The following is a 24,552-nucleotide window of genomic DNA, read 5'->3' as shown; positions in this document are numbered from 1 at the left end:
AAGATTCCACACTAATCTAGAACGTAACACATCAGGCTAGAACAGAATACACGATACCACATCAAATTTACCAGGTGCCAACTTGCAGTTTTAAAAACAGGACTGGGGCTGCAGGACAAAGGTAGAGACCAACCTCTGCCCACAGGAGGTGCAGACAGTGCTCCACCAAACAGCCTCCAGACTCTCTATCCCACCCTACACCCCCTGGCATCCACTGCCCATCCACAGATATTGATCATCTACATGGATATATACCAGTGTTCAACCCTCTAGAAGCGAGGAAACCCATCCAAAAGGATCCGGTAATAACTGGTCAAACAATCTGAAAGAAACAGGTTAGTGTTAGATTCCTTACCTGAGAATATCCCCAGGCGTCAGGCTGGATCCGGAAAGTTTGTGTCAGCAGTATCCTTGCACGTCGGTAGACGTCGTCTGCAGCTCCGCGTCAGTTGTTGGCGTGATCGCCGGGATGACGTCGGAGTACTTAGATGTCAGTTCTTATTTTTTCCGCACCAGCAAGCGCAGATCCGGGAAGAGCAGTACTCTTAGTCATTTTTTTACTAAGTTTTTGGATCTCTTTTTCGAGTCGACTTTGACTACTGGTGCCGTAGGGATGCCTGGCTTCAAGCCGTGCGATGCCTGTCACTGCTTGATGTCAGTGACCGACCCCCACCATTGGTGTCTCTACTGCCTCGGGGACGACCACGGCGACAAGTCGTGCCCCGACTGCCGGGCTTTGACCTCGAAAGTTAGGCGGGAGCGGTCATGCCAGCTACTCGAGATCCGGCTGTCGGCTCTGCGCCGCTCAATGAGGAAGTGGTCGCGGAGCCGCAGTCATTGCTCGTCGTGTCATCGCCAGCACTCGTCGGGCTCCAAGTCCTCCTGTGTGTCGAGGCACTCAAGAAAAAGTCGAAGAGGCAACATCGCTCTTCAGACTCCTCGCCGCTCGCGCGACCCGGCTGAGGGTTCGGCCGTCGCTGGCGCTGCCTCCAGGCCCATACCCATCGGTCCCTGGCCAGCGACGCCGGAGGAGATTCGTGATTTCCTCATTGCCATGAGGACTCACTTCCCTCCGTTGAGGCCTGACTTGGGGCCTTGGTCCAAGCCCTCCACAGTGCCCCCTGTGGATCGGAACGTGGCCCAATGCCACCGCCTGGCTCCGGGCGACCCTGGATTTCTGTCCTTGCACCCCACCCCAGAGAGCCTGGTGATCCAGGCTTCTAAGTCTCAGACTGCATTCCCGGATCGGGAATCCAAAAGGTTTGATCAGTTTGGGAAGAAACTATTCTCCTCATTGAGTTTGGGGTTGGGGTCTAACAACACCGCTTGCCCTTTGGGCCGTTATACCCACTCTTTGTGGGACACAGTTGCGGACGTGCCCGGAGGAGGCCCGGGCCCAGCTCGCCCAAGCCCTTGCAAAGGGGCGGGATGCGGTGCGTTATTCCATCAGGTGAGAACTGGATACCACCGACTTGCTGGAAAGGGCGATTTCCACGACGGTGGTGGTTTGCCTCCACGCCTGCCTGAGGTCCGCCAATTTCTTGGGCGATGTCCAGGTCACGCTCATGGACATGCCCTTCGATGGCCGTCGCCTCTTTAGAGACAAAGCAGACAGTGCGCTTGAGCGTTTCAAGGACTCCAGGGCTAAGGCCAAGTCCTTGGGCCTGTCTGGCCAGCGCCAGCAAACTTCTGCTTTTTGCCCCTTTCGTGGCCAAGGAAGAGGCACCCCCACACATCCTGCCAGCTACATGCCGCAGAACCAGCCTCAGCGCGGTCGCGGTAACCGCCCTGGTGGTGCCGGCGGACAACGGCAAGGTCAGTCCACATCTGCTCCCGTAGCATCTGCCTCAAAGCCTTCCTAGCCTGAGCTTTCAGGCCCATTCGACGCCAGTAGGGGGCAGGGTCCGCCATCACCTCCTCCACTGGCGCTCCATCACTTCGGACAGGTGGGTGCTGCAAATCATTCGAAGGGGCTACTCCCTCCCCTTTGAGATGACCCCTCCAGCCATGCCACCGCAGTACTGCCGCATGTCGGGGATCACTTGCAACTTCTGCACGAGGAAGTTATGACCCTCTTGGGGCCATCAAGTGCGTTCCTGGACAAGAAGTAGGACGTGGTTGCTACTCCCACTACTTTCTGGTACCCAAGAAGGGCAAAGGAGGCCTACGCCCTTTCTTGGACCTCCGGAGCGTCAACAGCTTCCTCCGGAAGGAGAAGTTCAAGATGCTGACTTTAGCTCAGGTCCTAGCTGCCCTAAACCTGGAGACTGGATGGTAGTGTTGGACTTGCAGGATGCATATTTCCACATCCCCATCCTGCCTGTGGTTCACGGTAGGCCACGAGCACTTTCAGTTTACCGTGCTCCCCTTCGGCCTTACCAGCGCCCCTCGGGTGTTCACGAAAGTGATGGCGGTGGTCGCAGCTCATCTGCGCAGATCAGGGGTTCCAGTCTCCCCCTATCTCGACGACTGGTTGTTGAAGGCTGGCTCGCCCCAAACAGTCGTCTCCCACCTCCAGACTACGGCCGACCTCCTGCACTCGCTGGGGTTCTCCATCAACGTGCCAAAGTCGCTCCTGTGTCCCTCTCAGAAGCTCTTTTTCATTGGAGCGGTTCTGGACTTGGCGCAGTTTCGGGTTTATCCTCCCGAGCAGCTGGTTCGTGATATTCAGGCGCTGATTCCGATCTTTCAGCCTTTATCCTGAGTTTCGGTCAAGTTGATGCTGCGGCTCCTAGGGCTGATGGCCTGCTGCATCCTTCTGGTGCATCATGCCAGGTGGCCGATGCGGGCTCTGCAGTGGGACCTGAAGTTTTAGTGGGCACAGCATCAGGGCAACCTGTCCAACCATGTTGTGATCTCGGGGGCACTGCGAGCCAGTTGCAGTGATTGCTCACGAACAGAGATTGGGTCAGCAGCAGATCCCTCTCACTACCCCAACCGGAGCACGTAGTAGTGATAGATGCGTCCCTCCTGGGATGGGGAGCCACGTGGGAGCGGCGGAGATCAGAGGCCTCTGGTCTCCGGCAGAGTCCCGGCTCCATATCAACCTTCTGGAGCTCCGGGCGATCAGTCTTGAAATGAGGCCTTCCTTCCCTCTGTCCGGGGAAGTGTAGTGCTGGTGTTCACGGACAACACCACCGCCATGTGGTACTGCAACAAACAAGGCGGGGTGGGGTCATGGACCCTTTGTCCGGAGGCTCTGCGCCTCTGGACATGGCTGGAACACCAGGGCGTCACCCTGGTGGTTCAACACCTGGCAGGTGCCCTGAACACCAGGGCGGACAAACTCAGCTGCCGGTGCATGATGGATCACGGATGGCATTTGAATTCAGACGTGGCGCAAGGTCTCTTTCGGCAGTGAGGAGAGCCTTGGTTAGATCTATTCGCCACTGAAGAGATCGCACAATGTCATCAGTTCTGCGCGATGGAATTTCCAAGGCGGCACTCGCTCGGAGACACTTTTCGTTGCGAGTGGAGCTGCGGTCTGTTGTACCCCTTTTAGCCTATACCACTTCTGCACAGAGTGCTGAAGAAGATCAGGCGAGACCGGGCCCAAGTCATCCTGGTGGCTATGGACTGGGCACGAAGACACTGGTATTTTGAGCAGCTCAGCATGTCAGTCGATCCCCTGATTCGTCTGCCTCTTCAGGAGGACCTTCTGTCGCAGCAGCAGGGTCCTCCACCCGAACCTATCCAGTCTCCACCTACATGCGTGGAGATTGAATGGCGACAGTTGAGGCCATTTGACTTGCCTCCTGAAGTCTGTGATTTTATTCTGGCAGCCAGGAGTCCCTCCACAAAATCGGTATACGCCTGCAGGTGGAACAAATTTGTGGCATGGTGCACAGCAAAGGCTGTGGATCCACTTTCTGCCCTCCTTTCAGAGATTCTCCACTTTCTTCTTTCTCTTGCCCAGCAAGGCTCTGCTCTGGGCACTATCAAAGGCTACATCTCGGCCATTTCAGCCTTCTTGAGGCTTCCTAATCAGCCTTCTCTTTTCCAGTCCCCTGTTGTAAATAGATTCTTGAAAGGCATCATACAAATGTTTCCTCCTGTTCCTTTTGTGATGCCTCAGTGGAACTTGAACCTTGTACTGACTTATCTGATGTGCGCTCCCTTTGAGCCACTTCATAACTGTCCTACGTCTTCTGACTCTTAAAACTGCATTCCTGGTTGCTATCACCCCTGCCAGGAGAGTGAGTGCGCTCCAGGCTCCGTCTCCTAAACCTCCTTTCCTATGTCCATCCGGACAAAGTTGTTCTGACGACTCATCCTTCTTTCCTGCCCAAGGTGGTTACAGCCTTTATTATCGGGCAGTCCATCACCTTGCCCACCTTCTTTCCGCCTCCGCATTCCTCGAAAGAGGAAGAGAGGCTTCACTGTCTGGACCCAAAACGTGCTCTCTCCTATCTAGATCGCACACGCCAGTTCCGGGTGGACGACCAGCTCTTTGTCGGTTATGTAAGCGCTAAGAAGGGACGGGCGGTGCACAAGCGGACCATCTACCGGTGGGTCATTTTGTGCATCAAGGTTTGCTACTCCTTGGTGAAAAAGGAGCCGCCTGTGGGGCTACGCGTCCCTTCCACTCGGGTCACAGTGGCTACTACTGCCCTGTGTCGGGGAGTCCCCTTGCAGGACATCTGTCAGGCAGCTACGTGGGCCTCGCTGCACAAGTTTGCTAAGCACTACTGCCTGGACAGCCAAGTCCGGAGAGATGGCTTTTTCGGCCGTTCCGTAATCCAGGACTTTCTGGTGTGATCTTGGTTTGCAGACCCACCACCGGGGTTGGGATTGCTGGGGTATCTATTCTAAGGTAAGGAATCTAACACTAATCTGTTTCTTTCAGATGCACAAGTTACTTACCTTTGGTAATGATATATCTGTAAGAAACAGTAGTTGGTGTTAGATTCCTTACCGCCCCACCCATCCTCCCCGTTCTGCGAACCGAAATCTGGGGTTAAGGACATCCCTTTCAGAGCCCTAGTTTTATGGCACCAGTGTCGGTTTCTATCATGGCTCTGCGTTCCTGGCGCGGAAAGCTAGTACAGAACTGACGTCAGCGCGCCAGGACGGCGTCTAAGTACTCAGACGACGTCATCCCAGCGATCACGACGCGGACATCGAGCCGCAGACGACGCCTACCGACGCGCAAGGGTACTGCTGCCAAATACTTTCCGGATCCAGCCTGACGCCTGGAGATATTCTAAGGTAAGGAATCTAACACTAACTATGGTTTCTTACAGATATATCGTTACTGAAGGTAAGTAACTTGTGCTTCTGGAGACATTAACATGTGATCTCCGTTATCTATGGGAAGAAACCAGCCATAATGGTTAATTGGCCCAGGTATCCTCTGCGGAGATAACAGGAACTCATTATGTAGGCCTAAGTGTCTCTGGACCAGAGATCACCCAATGGGGAGCAATGTTCTAATTACCCGATTCTGCCTTACATGAAAAAGAGTTTCACTTTCCATTCAAGAGTCCTGCCCCCACAGTAACTACAGTCAGAGTGCATCTCCTGAAGATGGTTTAATGGCACAGGAATAGAAACAATCAGAATATGAAAGTCATCATCCTGTCCAAAGGGGGGGGGGGGCTGAGAAAACTGAGCAAGAAGATGTGCATGTAGCAAACACATCATCTGATCAACCCCGGGAACAGAAGAAAGGATCTGGCAGATACATCACTTACAGGATTTAAAGGAGTGTGCATCTCTAAACTCTCAATAAATGTAACTTTCTGCTGTGCAAAATATGGGGTCGAATAAGATGGCAGATGGACTTTGTCCGTCCTCCATCCTGTCGGGGGCAGGGACCGTCCGCCACAAGGGCGGAGGTTCCGTCCCCGCATTAGGATGCATCCACCACAGTCGCGGGTGCATCCCGCATTTTTAACATTGCGGCGGACAGTGCTTAAAGCACTGTCTGCCGCAATGCTAAAAAGGCATGCTGTGCGTTTCAAAGCACAACATGACGGGCACCGCGCAGTGCCTGCCATGTTGTACTTGGAAACGCAGGGGGGTGCAATAGGTACCTCCCATGTGCACCCCCACAACCCCTTTACCCTGGGGGCCCCCAAAGCAAAGACCGTATGCCTTACCGTGGCGGCGAAAGGCCTACACAACAGCCTATCCTAATATGGCTGGCGGTGTCTGATAGACACCGCCATCATATTAGAGCTTTTCCGCCACGGTCGCATGCCGACCGCAGCGGAAAAGCAGCGGACAATGTTTCTGTCCGCCGCGGTCCACCTCGCCATTGTAATATGGCGGGGGAAATTGAGAGCGGACGGGCACGGATTGCGGACGGATCGCCACCGCCTGCATGGCGGTGGCGATCAGTCCGCCATCCTAACCGGCCCCTATGTTCTGGTATTCTGGATGGAAGGAAGAAGGAAGTGGAGTGGAACAAGCATCAATATCAATAAAAGGCACTTTGTTCTGTGTGCCAACAGCCAAGTCATCCAGTCCTAGATAGTACTGCAGCTAAGAGTCATTTCTCTGAGCGGATTCCATCCTAGATACGTCATTCCACTGAGCCAATCCTGTCCTAGAGTTATTAAATTCTGCGCCCACATGTCATTCCACGGAGCTAACCATGTCCTAGAGTTATTGCATTCTGTCTACACGTGTCATTCCACTAAACTAATCTTGTACTAGAATTATTACATTTTGTTCCCCCATATCATTCCATTGAGCTGCTCCTGTCCTGGGTGTGGCAAGTCCTGTAATCCTCTTTTAGTGTATTTCTAGAAAAGAAAGACTCTAGCCCTCTGCTGTATGTCCTATGTCACTCCACTGAGCCCCACTAACACTACACATCAAAGGCTGCTTATCCCTGTACTAGTCTAGTCCTAGTTCAGAAAGTCTCCGAACCATTGAAACCAATGACAAAAGACCCTCCCCTGAACAGATACTTTCATTTCCTGGTCATCTCCACTGATAGTAAGTCTTTCGCTTGCTCTGCTCCAACTGGTTATGTAAGATCCCATGTCTGTAGATGCATACTTTTCAGGTTCTCTTCTATTTTGTAGATTTCTGGCAAATGGCACATGGTGGCAAGGGCCACCTACTACCCCGAAGTAATTTTTGAAGGAAAAAATCCATGGCTAGAATTTTCACTCGAGGAAGAGAAGCTGGTGATTCATGAAGGCCGCGACGAGTAAGTGAAAACCCAAAAATATACAACGTAATCAATGGTCAGACCACTTAATGTAACAGCATTTTTCATCTCCCTAACCATGGACACAAACCAGTACTGCCAAAGGTCAGATGTGGTCTAGTCTGGAAGTCAACTTGTGATTATAATAATATATGGTCTAGTGTGTGTCTATGTTGTGATGTAGTTTAAGGCTATGAGATGTGACTTCATGTATATCATGATGTCCTCGTTTTCTCACCTTAGCACATCTTTTGATTTTGGGTAAATCACTGGGTCTTCATCATTGGATCATCCATAGATTTGCATGCTTAATTTATTTTTCAGGATGGGAATCTTCGTTAACCATTATTTCCATAGCACTGCTGATATGCAGTCATTAACATTCTGTTACCTATGTATTCATTACGTTTAGTATATCACTTCATTATGTGACCCAAATTCCAGCAGGTGAGGTGAACAGGCACAGAGCTTAACTGCACAGGTCAGATTTTCAACCAGACGTCACGTGATATTGAATGCTCTCAAGGTTTGATCCGAAAAGTTCTTCATGGGCCACTTCAACATCATCTTTAAACATTGGAAGATGCTGCTAGTCCTTTTTTGTGTGACATTTGAATTAAACATTTCTCTATTGATGATCTCCACACTTTATGCAATTATTGTCTGCTTAAGGAGTTCAACCTTAGCAGATGTTACGTTTGTCTCACTGTCAAAGCAAAACTTCCCAACAACCGTGTCAGTTGATTGGCCTTGGCTCTTCAGTAGGATGAACCTCAGACTTTACGTCAGCCACTTCTTTGACTCAGATTACGACATTGACCAACATGCTAAAACCATCAAATCCATTCTCAACAATCTTTTATGCTAACCTCTATTGGAAACGCACAAAAATGTCATCTATAAAGATGCTAATGTTTTCTGTTAAGTCTAAAAGTTCATCCAAAATGTCAAAGTTGACATTTCCTTCTGTCTTGTTAATTGTCAAACTGACTTCTGTAGTGTCTGCATGTAAAGCATTGGCTGTTGTCTCGTCATGCACTTCTCTTCCAGGGGATCCCCATCAATAGTCATAAGCACTGAATATTCCTGCCCATGGGACCCTGGAAATAATAAAAAATTATATATGGAAACCATATATGTACAGCTATATATATATATATATATATATACATATATATATATATATATATATATTGCCCAAGACGTCTCCTCCAACAGAAAGAAACAGGCAGCACACGGGGCTTGTGGAACATCCGCCTTTTATTTTCTCATCAGACCATGGGCATGACGCGTTTCGGGGGTTTTTCCTTTTTCAAATGCCCCCCTGGTCGAGTTGTGTCTTTGCTTGCAGTTCCCAATTGTCAATTATTCATTGTCCATCCCACCTTCTGAAGTAGTGTGGGTTGCCTAACAAACACGGCATGGAGTCGCCTCTGCCCTGGGTAGTAGACTGCATTTCCCAGCATGCAGCATTTGTAAGCATGCCGGCGGCGATACCAATTACCGGCTCACATTCTTGTGTTATCCGCAGCCGGTGTGTCATGTCGTCTGGCGGGAGCTGTGGCGCTTGTTTGGGGTTCAGGTGATGACATCCACACTCCTCTCCCCCTTCCTCGCACTTCAGACTGTCCTGGAAAAGGAAACGCCTATGAAGTAGGGGCGTAGCTCCATGCAGGTATGGACTGTATTTACAGCATTCTCCATTACAGGCTTGATGTGGGGTAGTCCGAGGGTCTACCTTTTTGCGACCCCCTTTGGACACTTGCGGGGGGTGCACACCTTGCGTGTGGTTCAGCACGAGTGCTAAACACTTGCAACACGCTGAATATTGCCCAAGACGTCTCCTCCAACAGAAAAAACAGGCAGCATACGGGGCTTGTGGAACATCCGCCTTTTATTTTCTCATCAGACCATGGGCATGACGCGCTTCGGGGGTTTTTCCTTTTTCAAATGCCCCCCTGGTCGAGTTGTGTCTTTGCTTGCAGTTCCCAATTGTCAATTATTCATTGTCCATCCCACCTTCTGAAGTAGTGTGGGTTGCCTAACAAACACGGCATGGAGTCGCCTCTGCCCTGGGTAGTAGACTGCATTTCCCAGCATGCAGCATTTGTAAGCATGCCGGCGGCGATACCAATTACCGGCTCACATTCTTGTGTTATCCGCAGCCGGTGTGTCATGTCGTCTGGCGGGAGCTGTGGCGCTTGTTTGGGGTTCAGGTGATGACATCCACACTCCTCTCCCCCTTCCTCGCACTTCAGACTGTCCTGGAAAAGGAAACGCCTATGAAGTAGGGGCGTAGCTCCATGCAGGTATGGACTGTATTTACAGCATTCTCCATTACAGGCTTGATGCGGGGTAGTCCGAGGGTCTACCTTTTTGCGACCCCCTTTGGACACTTGCGGGGGGTGCACACCTTGCGTGTGGTTCAGCACGAGTGCTAAACACTTGCAACACGCTGAATATTGCCCAAGACGTCTCCTCCAACAGAAAGAAACAGGCAGCACACGGGGCTTGTGGAACATCCGCCTTTTATTTTCTCATCAGACCATGGGCATGACGCGTTTCGGGGGGTTTTCCTTTTTCAAATGCCCCCCTGGTCGAGTTGTGTCTTTGCTTGCAGTTCCCAATTGTCAATTATTCATTGTCCATCCCACCTTCTGAAGTAGTGTGGGTTGCCTAACAAACACGGCATGGAGTCGCCTCTGCCCTGGGTAGTAGACTGCATTTCCCAGCATGCAGCATTTGTAAGCATGCCGGCGGCGATACCAATTACCGGCTCACATTCTTGTGTTAGCCGCAGCCGGTGTGTCATGTCGTCTGGCGGGAGCTGTGGCGCTTGTTTGGGGTTCAGGTGATGACATCCACACTCCTCTGCCCCTTCCTCGCACTTTAGACTGTCCTGGAAAAGGAAACGCCTATGAAGTAGGGGCGTAGCTCCATGCAGGTATGGACTGTATTTACAGCATTCTCCATTACAGGCTTGATGCGGGGTAGTCCGAGGGTCTACCTTTTTGCGACCCCCTTTGGACACTTGCGGGGGGTGCACACCTTGCGTGTGGTTCAGCACGAGTGCTAAACACTTGCAACACGCTGAATATTGCCCAAGACGTCTCCTCCAACAGAAAGAAACAGGCAGCACACGGGGCTTGTGGAACATCCGCCTTTTATTTTCTCATCAGACCATGGGCATGACGCGTTTCGGGGGTTTTACCTTTTTCAAATGCCCCCCTGGTCGAGTTGCGTCTTTGCTTGCAGTTCCCAATTGTCAATTATTCATTGTCCATCCCACCTTCTGAAGTAGTGTGGGTTGCCTAACATACACGGCATGGAGTCGCCTCTGCCCTGGGTAGTAGACTGCATTTCCCAGCATGCAGCATTTGTAAGCATGCCGGCGGCGATACCAATTACCGGCTCACATTTTTGTGTTATCCGCAGCCGGTGTGTCATGTCGTCTGGCGGGAGCTGTGGCGCTTGTTTGGGGTTCAGGTGATGACATCCACACTCCTCTCCCCCTTCCTCGCACTTCAGACTGTCCTGGAAAAGGAAACGCCTATGAAGTAGGGGCGTAGCTCCATGCAGGTAGGGACTGTATTTACAGCATTCTCCATTACAGGCTTGATGCGGGGTAGTCCGAGGGTCTACCTTTTTGCGACCCCCTTTGGACACTTGCGGGGGGTGCACACCTTGCGTGTGGTTCAGCACGAGTGCTAAACACTTGCAACACGCTGAATATTGCCGAAGACGTCTCCTCCAACAGAAAGAAACAGGCAGCACACGGGGCTTGTGGAACATCCGCCTTTTATTTTCTCATCAGACCATGGGCATGACGCGTTTCGGGGGGTTTTCCTTTTTCAAATGCCCCCCTGGTCGAGTTGTGTCTTTGCTTGCAGTTCCCAATTGTCAATTATTCATTGTCCATCCCACCTTCTGAAGTAGTGTGGGTTGCATAACAAACACGGCATGGAGTCGCCTCTGCCCTGGGTAGTAGACTGCATTTCCCAGCATGCAGCATTTGTAAGCATGCCGGCGGCGATACCAATTACCGGCTCACATTCTTGTGTTATCCGCAGCCGGTGTGTCATGTCGTCTGGCGGGAGCTGTGGCGCTTGTTTGGGGTTCAGGTGATGACATCCACACTCCTCTCCCCCTTCCTCGCACTTCAGATTGTCCTGGAAAAGGAAACGCCTGTGAAGTAGGGGCGTAGCTCCATGCAGGTATGGACTGTATTTACAGCATTCTCCATTACAGGCTTGATGCGGGGTAGTCCGAGGGTCTACCTTTTTGCGACCCCCTTTGGACACTTGCGGGGGGTGCACACCTTGCGTGTGGTTCAGCACGAGTGCTAAACACTTGCAACACGCTGAATATTGCCCAAGACGTCTCCTCCATCAGAAAGAAACAGGCAGCACACGGGGCTTGTGGAACACCCGCCTTTTATTTTCTCATCAGACCATGGGCATGACGCGTTTCGGGGGTTTTTCCTTTTTCAAATGCCCCTCTGGTCGAGTTGTGTCTTTACACATACATATATCATTTTTTCCCATTCTAATGCAGCCTCCAAATGGAGGCTAAACAATGTGATTGCAAACATAAAGACTGTCTTTGCCAATACATAAAAACACAAGAGGCCATGTAGCACTTGAACTCTGTTTTTTAACGAGTAAACTACTCATAAATAGCAAAGAAAAAGACTTGCAAATACTTAGAAATTGTTAGCCTACAGGCTACATTGCAAACAATAGCATGGAAAATGAAAGCATTTTCAACCACAAAAACTGGCACCGTGCCTTTAAGGCAGCCATGACCCCCCAGCTTCCGATCATGCCTCAGCTAGGTCAGTTGTTCTTTCCGGCTCCTTCTGTCAGGACCCTGGATTCAAAGCTCTCTACATTTTTGGCTTTTCTGTCAAAAATAATCAGATTTTTGGGGGTTTTCTTGACTTCACTCGACGTCTTTGAACATCTGAGTGCAGGTTAACCCATTTTGTTGTGGCAGAAGTACTCTTTTTTTCTGTCAGAAATGCCTTCTTTATTCGACCCTTGCCCTGCCTGTGGTAAGAAGAAGGCCAAGACAGACACACATGAGGTGTGTATTCTCCGTCTTCCGGATTCTCACTCCTCAACCTCCTGTCTTCACTGCAGGAAGCTGTCTAAAAGAACTCAAAGACAGGGAGAGAAACAGGCTTTATGGCCTCTCAGAAAGAGGTAGGTCACCTGTGAAGACCAAGAAAAGGGCGCGTTCGACATCAAGGAGCAAGGTCCTGGTATGTTCTCCTTCTACGTCGGACTCAACCCCCGAAGACTCCGGCGGGGGGATAGTCATCGAGGGACCGGGCGCAGGAGCACCGCTCTTCAAATTCCAAGACCAAGTCTCTGTAGGCGTTAGATCAGCGTCCGGAGTCGAGAGAAGATCCTCCACCGTCAACTCTTCAGCGACGATCGACGTCGACACACAGATCATCAACGCCAAGACGCAAGTCATCTTCGAGTTCGAGGCCGAAGTCCACGTCGAGGTCTCAGCGTAGATAGCAGTCAAGACAGAGATCGTCTGATGTTCCATCGTCGACGTCGAGGTAGTCCCCACCGTCACTGCCAGCAAGACACTCGACGTCGAGGCACCAGTCTCCGTCGGTACTATTGCCAATGTCGAGGCACATCCCTCCGTCGTAGAAGTTAGACGTCGAGACACAGCCCTCTATCAAAACAAGCACGGTCTCCATTGAGGCAGAGGTCTCCGTCGAGGCATCATTCGACATCAAGGCACAGTCCCCCGTCGAAGAGAGTACGGCCAACGTCGAGGCAGGAGTCTTCGTCATTGAAAAGATCGACGTCGAGTTACAGTCCTCCGTTGCTGCAGAAGTCGACGTTGAGGCGTAGCACTTCGTCGAAGGATAGAATATCGGGGTGGAGGTCGGGGTACAGGTCTCCATCCAGACAATCAACATGGGGACACACGCATTCAAGATCAGAGTCAAGACAAAGATCTGCATTGCAAGCGACGTCGAGACAGAGGTCTTCGTCGGTGTCAGTCCCAGCAAGCCTATCTCTGTCTCCTTCATATACGTCGAGAGCAGGTTCATGCCGTTCCATCTTAAGGTCTCGTACTCCGGAGGTGGTTATCTCATCTTCGAGTAGCCAGGTTTCACACTCTGCTTTTCACCATGCTGCAGAAGCTCGCCAGGAAATTACGCGGTCTCCATCTCGTTCCCCTGATAGAGCACAGAGGCCTACATCTGTCCATCTTTCCCCCAGATGGTTGCAACCACTACATAATTGGGCTGATCGTACATGTCCTATGGAGTCTAGAAGGGAACCCAGTCCGGCTCACAGGTCTCCGCGAGCTCGCCTAGCCCAAGATGCAGATTTGTCACCTCCAAGAGGAAGAGTTCTTCCTTTGCACCAGCGCCTAGGAGGTCAAGATCGTGCATCAAAAGGAGAAGATACAGATCACCAACTCCATCCACCTCCTCAATGTACTCCTCAAAGAGAGACTATTCGCCCACCCTTAAGGATTGCCCACCATCGAGGATCTCTCCAGTGGATGACGTGAGTACTTTCCAGGACGTGCTTGCCAGGGGGGCTTCCAAGCTAAACATTCCCATGCCGGTTCACCAAAGAACCTCTTCAGTCATTTTCGAAACGCTGAAATCAAAAAAAGTCCTCTCGTCCATTACTGCCTCTGGTGTCCGGGCTGCTGAAACCAGTTATGGACATTTTTCTCACACCAGCCACGCTCAAGACTGCACCAGCGAGAATTCTTAAGAAATATCACACGTCAGAAGAAGATTCTGATTTCTTAAAGTCGGATACGGAACCGGATTCGGTAATTGTGGCGACTGCCAGAAAAACACGTTCAGTGGTCTCCTCGTCTACTGTCCCACCGGACAAGGAGAGTAAAATGCAGGATTTGTGGGGGAGAAAAGTATGTGGTACCTCCTCCTCCAGGCCAAAGGTCGCTAGTGCATCGGCTATATTAGGATGGTACGATAGAGCGTTATGGGATTCCCTGCAGCGGTTCTCAGAGACGTTAGCTAAGGAGGACCGCAAAGACTTCGAAGAAGTCTTATAAGAGGGCAGCTTGGTGGCGGAACCAAGTTATTAGTGCGCCGGCCGATGGAGCTAAGCTCTCAGCACACTCTTACGCATACGGAATTTGTGCCAGAAGATCGTCATGGCTTCGCCTAACCGCTCTGAAGCCAGACGCGCAAGCCCGTATCATTAATCTGCCATTTTCCGCGTCATCGCTGTTTGGCCCACACACCAATGAGGAGATGGCGCGGATGAAGATTGAACTGGATACCCTGAAGGCGGTAGGGTTGGAGAAAAAGAAAGAGTTTCGCCATCGCTACCGCAACACTGACCGCCGATCTTTCCAACAGAGGGTTCAAACCATTCATTGGCCAAAGAACCAGAACCAACAGGGTCAGCAAAAATCACACTTCCAAAATCAGCGATCTAACAGGGGAAGAGGAGGGAACCGGCAATCCACCACCTCGACGAAACCTCCGGCAAAACAATGAGTGTCTTCTTCCTCCAGTACTCTGCACCACTCCAGTGGGAGGAAGTGTAACAAATCATGTACAAAAGTGGCTAGACATCACGAAAGATCAATGGGTGCTGGCTACGATTCGAAATGGGTGCTGGCTACGATTCGAAATGGGTACTCTCTACGTTTCCAACATCGCCCTACCTCAATCCCTCCGATACCACCTTCAAGTTATCAGATCAACTTGCTACAGAGGGCGGTGGACATCCTTCTCCAAAAATCAGCCATAGAGAAGGTCCCACGGTCGCAGAGAGGTCGGGGGGTGTATTCCAGATACTTCATGGTGAAGAAAAAAGGTCAAAAGGTGAAATACAGACCCATTTTGGATCTAAGAGAACTTGACAAGACCATCAAACGAGAAAAATTTTGTATGCTGGCTCTCCACCAAATATATCCTCACCTCCGCGAAGGGGATTGGATGTGTTTGATGGATCTGCAGGATGCTTACTTTCATATACCGATCAGTCAACATCACCGGCAATATCTGCGATTTGTAGTCGGAACATCCCACTATCAATTAAAAGTACTGCCCTTCGGACTAAAGTCAACTCCCATGGTGTTCACAAAGTGCATGGCAGTAGTAGCAGCGGCTCTGCGGCACAGGGGCATATTAGTCTATCCTTATCTAGCCGACTGGTTGATCAAAGGCCCTTCTCCCCAGAGGGTGAAGAATCATTTCCAGCAGTGTCTACGACTGTCAAAAACTAGAATGGGCGTCGAGAGCACACTGCCTCACAGTCCCTGTACAGTTTGCCCCTTTGCATCCTGGTAAATGCAGTACACAGTTCAAATGTACTTCAAAAATAGCTGGAGTTTTTCACCAAAGTTGGAGCAGACATTGCTGTATATCTCTAGACATGTGTTTCTGGGTTGAGCCCTTCAACAGTAGAGAGCAGCAGTTTTAGAGAGCAAAGAAAAATCATCTGGGGTTGCTGGAAATGCTGCCAAGTTCCTCTCAGGTCACAGTAACCACGCACAGGCACACAGGTGCATCTCCAAAGCTCGTCAGCTTGCTGGCTCAAGGGAGACTTTTAAACAGAGTGGGGGTTGGGAGCACACTGCCTCACAGTCCCAGCACAGTTCGCCCCTTTGCATCCTGGTAAATGCAGTACAGTTCAAATTTACTTCAAAAATAGCTGGAGTTTTTCACCAAAGTTGGTGCAGACATTGCTGTATATCTCTAGACATGTGTTTCTGGGTTGAGCCCTTCATCAGTAGAGAGAAGCAGTTTTAGAGAGCAAAGAAAAATCAATGGAATGTATTTTAAAAAATCACTAATATTTAGCGATTTCTTAAACATCTCAAATAATTCTCAGAATATAGATTTGCGATTCCTTAATTTAAAAAAAAAACGGGAATCTGCAACACAGGTGCAGCTTGATGACATCACAACCAGGACGTGGGAGTGATTTGCTGCACCTGTTTGCCTGAGCAACAGTTAGAGGCAGTTTGGAGAGTGTGAGGAGGCAGCACAGCACAAAAAGAACCCCAATGGAGTCCCAGAGGCCACATGAGGGCAAGGAGGGTAAAAAGAGAAAGAGAAAGCATACATTCTCTGACAAAGAGCAGGAGGTGCTGATAGAGGAGATGGTCTGCAGCCATGAGCTCCTCTTTGGGGAAAAAGGCATTGAAAGTCCCAGAAGCAAGGAAAAGGAACATTTCTGTTGGATATACAAGTGAAAGTCAATGCTGTGGGTGAGACTTATCGCACCTTTGAAGAACTGCGCAAGAGGTGGTACGATATGCGGCAAAGGTCTAAGGAGAGGGTGGCAGCCAGACTAAAGGAGTCAAACAAGACCGGGGGAGGAACATCCACAGCAGCACAGCCAACACCCCATAATGAGCTTGTGGAGTCCACTCTCCTGCCTGAGAGTGTAAGTGGTGTGGCTGACATCGACAGCTCCAACCCTGCATCCAGCAGTCAAGGTAAGATGTATGGCAATTATATCTGCACACATCCCCATTCCATGCACACTGTCTACAATGTGTAAAATAGAAACAACACATGTCACTCCAGCCCACTTCTTACAGCACACACAGCAATGCATCATGGAAGTTGTAGTTGGATGTTGGATAGTGTTCCTATGTGTCCATGACACATAGGAAATCATTTGCAAAATGTGGGTTAGTGATGAGGGAGTAAGACAGTGTCAGAAGTTAGACAACACAAAACTTAGACACTTTATTGAGTCCAAAATGCAGACAATGACAGAAACTCATGTGTCCCCCAGTACCTCCACAGCACAATCCAGGGCACTTGATGACAGTGCAGAGGGAGATGATTTACGTGACCTCTGTGACACACTGGAACAAAACCAAGATGCCAGGGACAGGGCTGCCCAACGTGCCAACGCACGACTTCACAACTACACAAAGGCAGCGAACCGCCTCTGCACCACCACCACCAGCAACTTCACCCATGGTAGCACTACAATGCAGCTGCAAATGTCACACTGCTGCCAAGACATTGCAAGAGGGCTGGAACAGGTCACCAGTGCAGTGAGGAAAATGCAAAATGCCAACTCAGGTGGCAGCACACTCATGGTCTCTGGGGAGAGCAAAGAGACCTCAAGTAGGAGTTGGAGCACACCTACATTGCCTGAAGCATGACATCGCAGTGGCAGATAGGGTGCAGAACCTAGGCACCCAACAGAGGGCACTCAGGCTGGGGACCGACCAGCACCAATCAGTCACCTGAGGAGGTGAACTGCACATTGATACATTTGTGGCAATGGGTGATGCAACCCAACAATACAGATTGCACTCTCTTGTGTGTCTGTGTGCATAACATGTGTTGGGTACAGCAACAGTTAATGTTTGTGAAATGTTAATAAACACATCACAGATTTAAATCATCATTTTGGCTCATTATCATCATTTCTTACCTAGAAGAAGTTTTGTATGATCTCAGTCCGTCACTGACGTACGGCAGCTGCCCCAACTCCTGCTGATTGCGTGCCAGGGGGAGGTGGGCAATCGCCATCGGATGTGTCTGTGTCAGTCACATCAGTTGTGGGACCTTTCCTCATAGCCATGTTATGGAGCATTGCGCAGCTTGCCACAATTTTACAGCAGGTCTCAGGTCTGTATTGCAGTGCTCCTCCACTTTTATGCAGGCACCTGAACCGGCTCTTTAGGATTCCAAACGTACGCTCTATGATGCAGCGCGTAGACCTTTGTGCCCTGTTGTATCTCCTCTCCCTTGCATTGGCTGGATCCAGGTACGGGGTCCGTATAAAGTCCCGCACTGCATAGGCACTGTCACCTGCAGGGATAGAAACAATAGGTAAGTCAATGTCCCTTCCCAGGAGATGTAGTGGATGGATGGATGGATGTGTGCCATTCATTTACCTAGCAGGTATCCCTTTCCAAACTCTCCAGCACTCAGACCTCTGTGTATAACACTATGTCTAAAGATGAAAGAGTTGAGTGTACTGTCAGGGTATTTTGGTACAATGTCATTGATGATATACTTTGCATTGCACACAATCTGTACATTCAGGGAATGGTAGCATTTACGGTTTCTGTAGACATATTCAGTTGCTGCTGCGGGTGTGATGGCCACATGGGTCCCAAGAATGCAGCCAATGACGTGTGGAAACGTGCAATCTGGTAAAAGTCAAGTTTGGTTTGCTGTAATGCGGTTGGGTGCTAAGGAAGTATATATGATGTGATAGCCTCTGTAGCATTGCATCTAGAAAGCAATAGAAAAAGCACGACAGGGCTCTCTGTGACACCCCGCCAACCACTGCTATGACTCCTTGAAAATTGCCTGACCCCAGGAGGTGCAGTGTGCACAGGAACGGCACATGGGTGGGAATTGTTTGGGTCCTGCATGTTGGGTGTTCCAAAAAGGGGCTCAGCTCCTCAATCAGGTCCAAGATGGTCTGTGGGTGCAGCCTGTACTTGTCATGGATGTCCTCTTCAGTCTGCTGGAACAGAGTGATGCGCAGCCTGAAGATACGTTCCTGTCTCATTCTCCTCTGTGCAAGAGCCTGAATACTCAGCCTCCTGGCTATCACATATAGTGCTGCCATTGTGGAAGTTTCAGTTGCATTGTGGGCTGCTTTAAATACCTTGCACCTGGTTACCACCTGCATGCACTTGGTGGTAATTGAGATTTCTTAATTTGCGAATGTGACCAAATCGCAATTTGCGAACCTTTGTTACATTTCCTTGCGATTTCTTAAATTGCGATTTCCTTTTTGCATCTTTCGCTAACTGAGATAATCGCAAATTAGGAAATCACAAGGATATTCGCAGATTATATTTTTTCGCAACGTAAGAAATCGCTATTTTTGCGATTTCTTACTTTGCGATACGATTGTGCCTCATACATCTGGAATTGTGAATTTTTTATTGCAAACTCTTTTTTTTTGCGATTCGCAGCGTTTACGACTAAAAATTCAGTTGATACATATGCCCCCATATCCTTCGCTAAGCAGAGGTCGGAGTTAGAGACTATGGATTAGTGGGCCTTGGAGGATTGGAAGAAAAGCCTAGACCACTAACTGATGGGGATTTGCCCACTTCCAGGATGGTTCTTCACTTCTGGGTTGAAAATGAAACCCTTCAATTCTATAGTTAAGTGCCTGGCAGTGAGTAACTTAGTTCTATGGATTTTCCTCCACTAAATAGTGTGTCACTTGGCTGTCTGCTCCTCCACCTTTTTTGATTTGTTTCTCTTCTGTTACCTCTGGTTCCCTTGTTAGCAATTCAGTACCTGCTTCTCTGTTTATCTGCTTGTGCTGAGTGCTGCTGAACCATCAAGCTTCTGGTTTACTACTCCTTGGCATAGTGCTTTTTCCACATTGGATCAAGGGTCCATCATTGCATTATGCACTTTGCAGTTTGGAAGTTGCTTACATTGCCATTCCATTGATTTGCTGCTGTTCCTGGTCTCTTGTACTAACCTTGAGCTCTTTCCCTTCCTATCCTCTACTGATTCTGAAGGTTTAGTGGCGGAAGAATTTATGGCTGAGCCTCCTCATGCAGAGGACTGACTTATGTGTCTGCCACCCTTCCTCCTTTTACTTATTCTTCTTTTTAGGTGTGCTATTACTGTGATAGCCAGTTGTCTGAGAATGGCTGGGAGGGATGGAACTCTCTGCGAAACCATCTCCTTCAACCCAATTTAACAATTTACCAGGCACCATACATGTTGGGCAAGAATCTCATGGGACTATGGCCCTGGACATGATTAAACTACAAGATGATCTTGGTAAATCATCCTATACAATGTTGCTGCTTAATCCCACGATTGGCAATTTTTGCATTCAACAAATCTTTTCACAGTTTCATGGGCCCTTCATCTTTCTTATGCACCTTTGGCTTCCAACCCTGAATGCTACTGTCCAACATTCCACCATCTGATGTATCTGCAGTCACTCAACTCCTCTTGCAAATGAAAACCCTCAGCTGTTCCCTGATCCCGGTATTGAAGACCAACAAAGGCTATAAAAGGACTGGAGATGGTCATCGTCAAGCAGCCTCTTCATACAAAGGAGGGGATAGAATTAGTGAGATACCAGTTTTTCCAACAAGTACTTTTTCTATGTTTCTATAAGGACTATAAGGACAATGTAGTTCTAAGGACCAATCAAAGGCATATTCCTGCAGAACCTCCCTATTTCGATCTAAACTAAACCTAGATCTAGCTCATTTTTTCCGGCAGACATCTATCGTGAATTGAAAGATTATTACACTGTCTGGACATTAGAAGATGGTTGAAATTACTTAGGAATGCCAGTTCCACCAACTCTTCATCTTGTGTGGGTTAGCTATCATAGTCATAGCTATCAATGCAGAATTGGCAAGATGGATTGTTTGCTGTATCACTTTAGCCTACACCCAAGTGGGCACACCATTTCCTGGCTGGGTCAATACTCAGTCTACCTGAGTTGTCACAAAACAACTCTCTTCAGCTAACACCTTTGAAAGATATCTGCAGGGTAGTGACCTGGAGGACAACACACTACCATACTAAGCATTGGTGTCTAGATGTAAAGGCTAGAGCACAGATTGCAGCCAAACAGCATCCCTTCACAACCTTTTGCGTAAGGTGTGCCTAATTCTCATTTTCCGTTGTTGTTTCTTTTTACTACTTTTTTAATGCAAGCGTTTGACTCTATACAAGATCTAATGCCAGTGAAGACAATGTTACGTAAGAGTAACTAGAGTCCTCCAACATTGGTATCTTTTAGAAGACCAGCCTTGTTTGCGCTATGTAAACCTGAACTGTGGAGCCTCTGAACTGTACGCTGAATCTCTCTACCCCAATGGCTGGAGTTTGGGTCACATGATGTGTGGGGTTGACTATATCAGTAGTAAAAGAGGGGCTGATTCACAGAACTAATCTGAGACAAAATCCTAAATTTACTACTTTTGGTATTCACAGAAGGTGTTTAGTAGTAGTAAAGTTAAGATTTTGTCTTAAATTAGTATTTTGTCTTATGTTAGGATTTTGTCTTAAATTAGAATTTTGTCTTAGAACCAAAACTTAAGACAACCTTAAGTTTAACTTAAGTTTAATTTAAGACAAAATCCTAACTTAAAACAAAATCCCAACTTTACTATTACTAAATGTCTCTGTGAATATCAAAAGTAGTAATTTAGGATTTTGTCTCATATTAGTACTGTGACTCAGCCCCAGAGTATAGAGGAACACTTTAAACGTTGGCTAATGGGGATTTACAGCCGACTGACAGTGGTGTAACAAACTTGAGGGGGCCCCCATGCAAGTTATGTGTCCCCTCTGTACTTAATCAGGAGCTATCAGGCCAGGGTACTTTGCTGGGGGCCCCCCTATATTGTGGGGGCTGCGGGGTCCTATGTTACACCACTGTCGACCACACTAGGTACCGCTGAAGGTCTCTCTACTGTCTGTCTGGTTTCTGCCAATCATCAGAGTGTTTACAGATGCCAATGTCAATTTCTGTTCAGTTGATATCTCCAGGGGCCACATCACAATCTGTTCAAGCCCAGGAGCCCATAAATTTGAATGAGCGGAGGGAGACAGCAACAACATAAAGTTGGATATGTGGAAATACTACCGGTTATATTGATTCTGGTATCCCCAGCCATGAGGTGCTGAGAAAATGTATGCTCACTAGTAGGAGAACTGAGAAACACTCCTTAACCTGCTGCTAGTACTCATGCATTTCCACTGACACCATCCACTTTATCACCCCTCTGTGCAATGTTGACAGTTTTGAGTTATCCCATGACGCGTCATGGGAAAATGAAGAGAATCTAATAACTGCAGTGACTACAGAGGGCACTTTTCTAACTTTTTCCAATACTTACAACAAGCTCACTCACATTCCCAAGGTGTGGGGTCTAAGAAGAAGCAGTCACTTCACATCAACCTGCACTGACTTCTAGTATCCATGCCAGTTGTTCCCCACATTCTTTATGAGCACGGTCCATTATTCATCAAACCACAATCCATTTACTATCTTTCTATCAAAAACCTTTATTTATTTTTTCATCTCCTCCTCTCCTCTCCAAACCAAACCACACCAGATAACACTTCCACATAGAATAACTTGGAACATCCCCATCCTTTCAGAGAAGCCATTAAAACCAGGCTAATCCAGTGATAATCTCTCCTGCTCTGCTGTGCAGTTGTGCTGTTTTCTGTCTTCTCTCTTTCTTGAGGTCAGGGTCAAGAGGCCACTGTTGCACCTACAAATTAAATGAGCAGTCCCAACACCACAGAGGGGCTTATAAGTAGCAAACAGCAGTGGCCTTTTAGCTTTTTGGATTATAACGTCAACATCCCACTAAAAAGCAGCATATAAACCACAAAGTATATTCAAGATGTTATTGAGTGTTAAAAGATTTTAAAACTATCAGAGGGGCACATTTTAGAAGGCATCTGAAACAGCTGCATCCAATCCCAACAACAGGTGGTGCAAGTTTGGCAATCATCAAATGTAAAAGCCATATGATGTGGCTGTGGGTTGCTTGGAAGTGATCCTAAAGTATTCTGTTCCTCTTCGTTTAATGCAGTTTTAGCTGTGCCAAGGAAGACGTGGAGATTAAAGGACATACCATTATCACTGGAAAAGGTGAGCACTTCATTACTGCAAATATCTACAGACTGTCAAGGTTTCACATACATTGCATCCGAGTTCAAGGCTTTTTCAAAACCATAGGGTCCACACTCAAGGACACCAAGGAGGGATCTCAACAAGCTCTTATAGAATTGCAGAGTCTTGGGCTCCATCTTCACTGACACCAAGAGAAGATCACAGTCCTGCTTATTAAATGTATTGGCACTGCATTCAGATCTTGACGAGGAGTGCCAGAACTGCAACTAAATTAGTCCCACAATCAGGCAGGGATCTTCCAGAAAGTCTGCTTCATTGGGCCCACATGCATGGATTCCAGGTTTAGAACCCTAGACTGCACCCTCCAGGACCCCACACCTGCTAATACCAAGAGATCTCGCAGAGACACAAATTCATGGGTCCTATGGTCACAAACATCAGGCTACACTCTTGCAGTAGTAGAAGCACATGAACATCACATGTATCTTTCTCCAGCGCTGACATTTGCTTCATCCTTCATAGCCCCAAGCGGAACAATCTAGTACTAAAGCATCATGAGCCTCTCACTCACTGAAAGCAAAGTGAACCATGCAGTACTACAGCATCAAGAGCCTCTCAGTCACTTTCCCCAAAGCTGAACCATACAGTACTAAAGTATCATGAGCCTCTCACTCACTGTCCCCAATGCTGAGCTCTCCAGTACTAAAGTATCACCACCCTCCTAATCACTGAAAACAAACGGAACCTTCCAGTACTACAGTATCAAGAGCCTCTCACTCACTGAAAGCAAAGTTAACACTCCAGTACTAAGGTATAACAAGTCTGAAAGCAAACTCAACCCTACAGTACTACTGTATCATGAGTCCCTCTCTCATTCACTCACGCTAAGCAGAGCTCTCCAGTACTAAAGTATCGCCAGCTTCTCATTCATTGTCCCCATAGCTGAGCTCTCCAGCACTAACACATGAGCTTCTCTCTCAAGTTCAAGTTCAAGTTCAAAGATTTATATAGAGCACTACTCACCCAGAGGGTCTCAAGGCGCTTGGGGGAGGGGGTTGCTTTTACTTATCGAATATCCAAGTTTTTAGTTGCTTTATGAAGGAGAGGTGGTTCTGATTAAGGCGGAGGTGGGTGGGGAGAGAATTCCAGGTCTTGGCCGCTAAGTAGGAGAAGGATCTGCCCCCCATGGTGGATCTACGGATGCCCGGAATTGCTGCGAGGGCTTGATTGGACGATCGTAGTTGGCGGGTGGGGGTGTAGAAGGACAGTCGTGTGTTGAGGCATTCGGGTCCTAGGTCGTAGAGGCCTTTGTGTGTGTGGGTGAGGAGACGAAACGTTATTCTCTTGTTGACGGGGAGCCAGTGGAGGTCTTTCAGGTGACCGGAAATGTGAGCTTGACGAGGGATGTCCAGTATGAGTCTGGCTGAGGCGTTTTGGATGCGTTGGAGTTTTTTCTGTAGTTTGGCGGTGGTTCCGGCGTAGAGGGTGTTTCCGTAGTCCAGTCGGCTTGTGACCAGTGCGTGGGTGACCTTCTTTCTTGTTTCGGTGGGGATCCAACGGAAGACTTTTTTGAGCATGCGTAGGATGTTGAAGCAGGATGATGAGACAGTGTTGGCTTGTCTGGTCATCGAGAGGGAAGAGTCCCGGATGAAGCCCAGGTTACGTGCGTGATCCATAGGAATGGGTGCGGTTCCCAGGGCCGGTGGCCACCAAGAATCGTCCCAGGCAGAGGGGGATGAACCTAAGATGAGGACTTCCGTTTTGTCCGAGTTCAGTTTTAGATGGCTGTTC

At 48.7% G+C, this 24,552-nt stretch overlaps 1 protein-coding gene across 1 annotated transcript in view; it reads left to right on the top strand.

Annotated features, from left to right (window-relative positions):
* The window catches only part of LOC147717810 (uncharacterized), a 321,013-nt gene that overhangs the window by 212,628 nt on the left and 83,833 nt on the right, over positions 1–24,552 (top strand). Inside the window, exons 7-8 of the mRNA XM_086924598.1 lie at positions 7,035–7,162; positions 22,721–22,779. Of these exons, the coding sequence (XP_086780724.1) occupies positions 7,035–7,162; positions 22,721–22,779 (187 nt within the window). The remainder of the gene's footprint in view (positions 1–7,034; positions 7,163–22,720; positions 22,780–24,552) is intronic.

The sequence above is a fragment of the Lissotriton vulgaris genome, chromosome 5, assembly GCF_964263255.1.
Source record: "Lissotriton vulgaris chromosome 5, aLisVul1.2, whole genome shotgun sequence".
Lineage (NCBI taxonomy): Eukaryota > Metazoa > Chordata > Amphibia > Caudata > Salamandridae > Lissotriton > Lissotriton vulgaris.
Note: the sequence above shows the minus strand (reverse complement) of the source record. Positions and strands in the feature narration are given on the sequence as shown.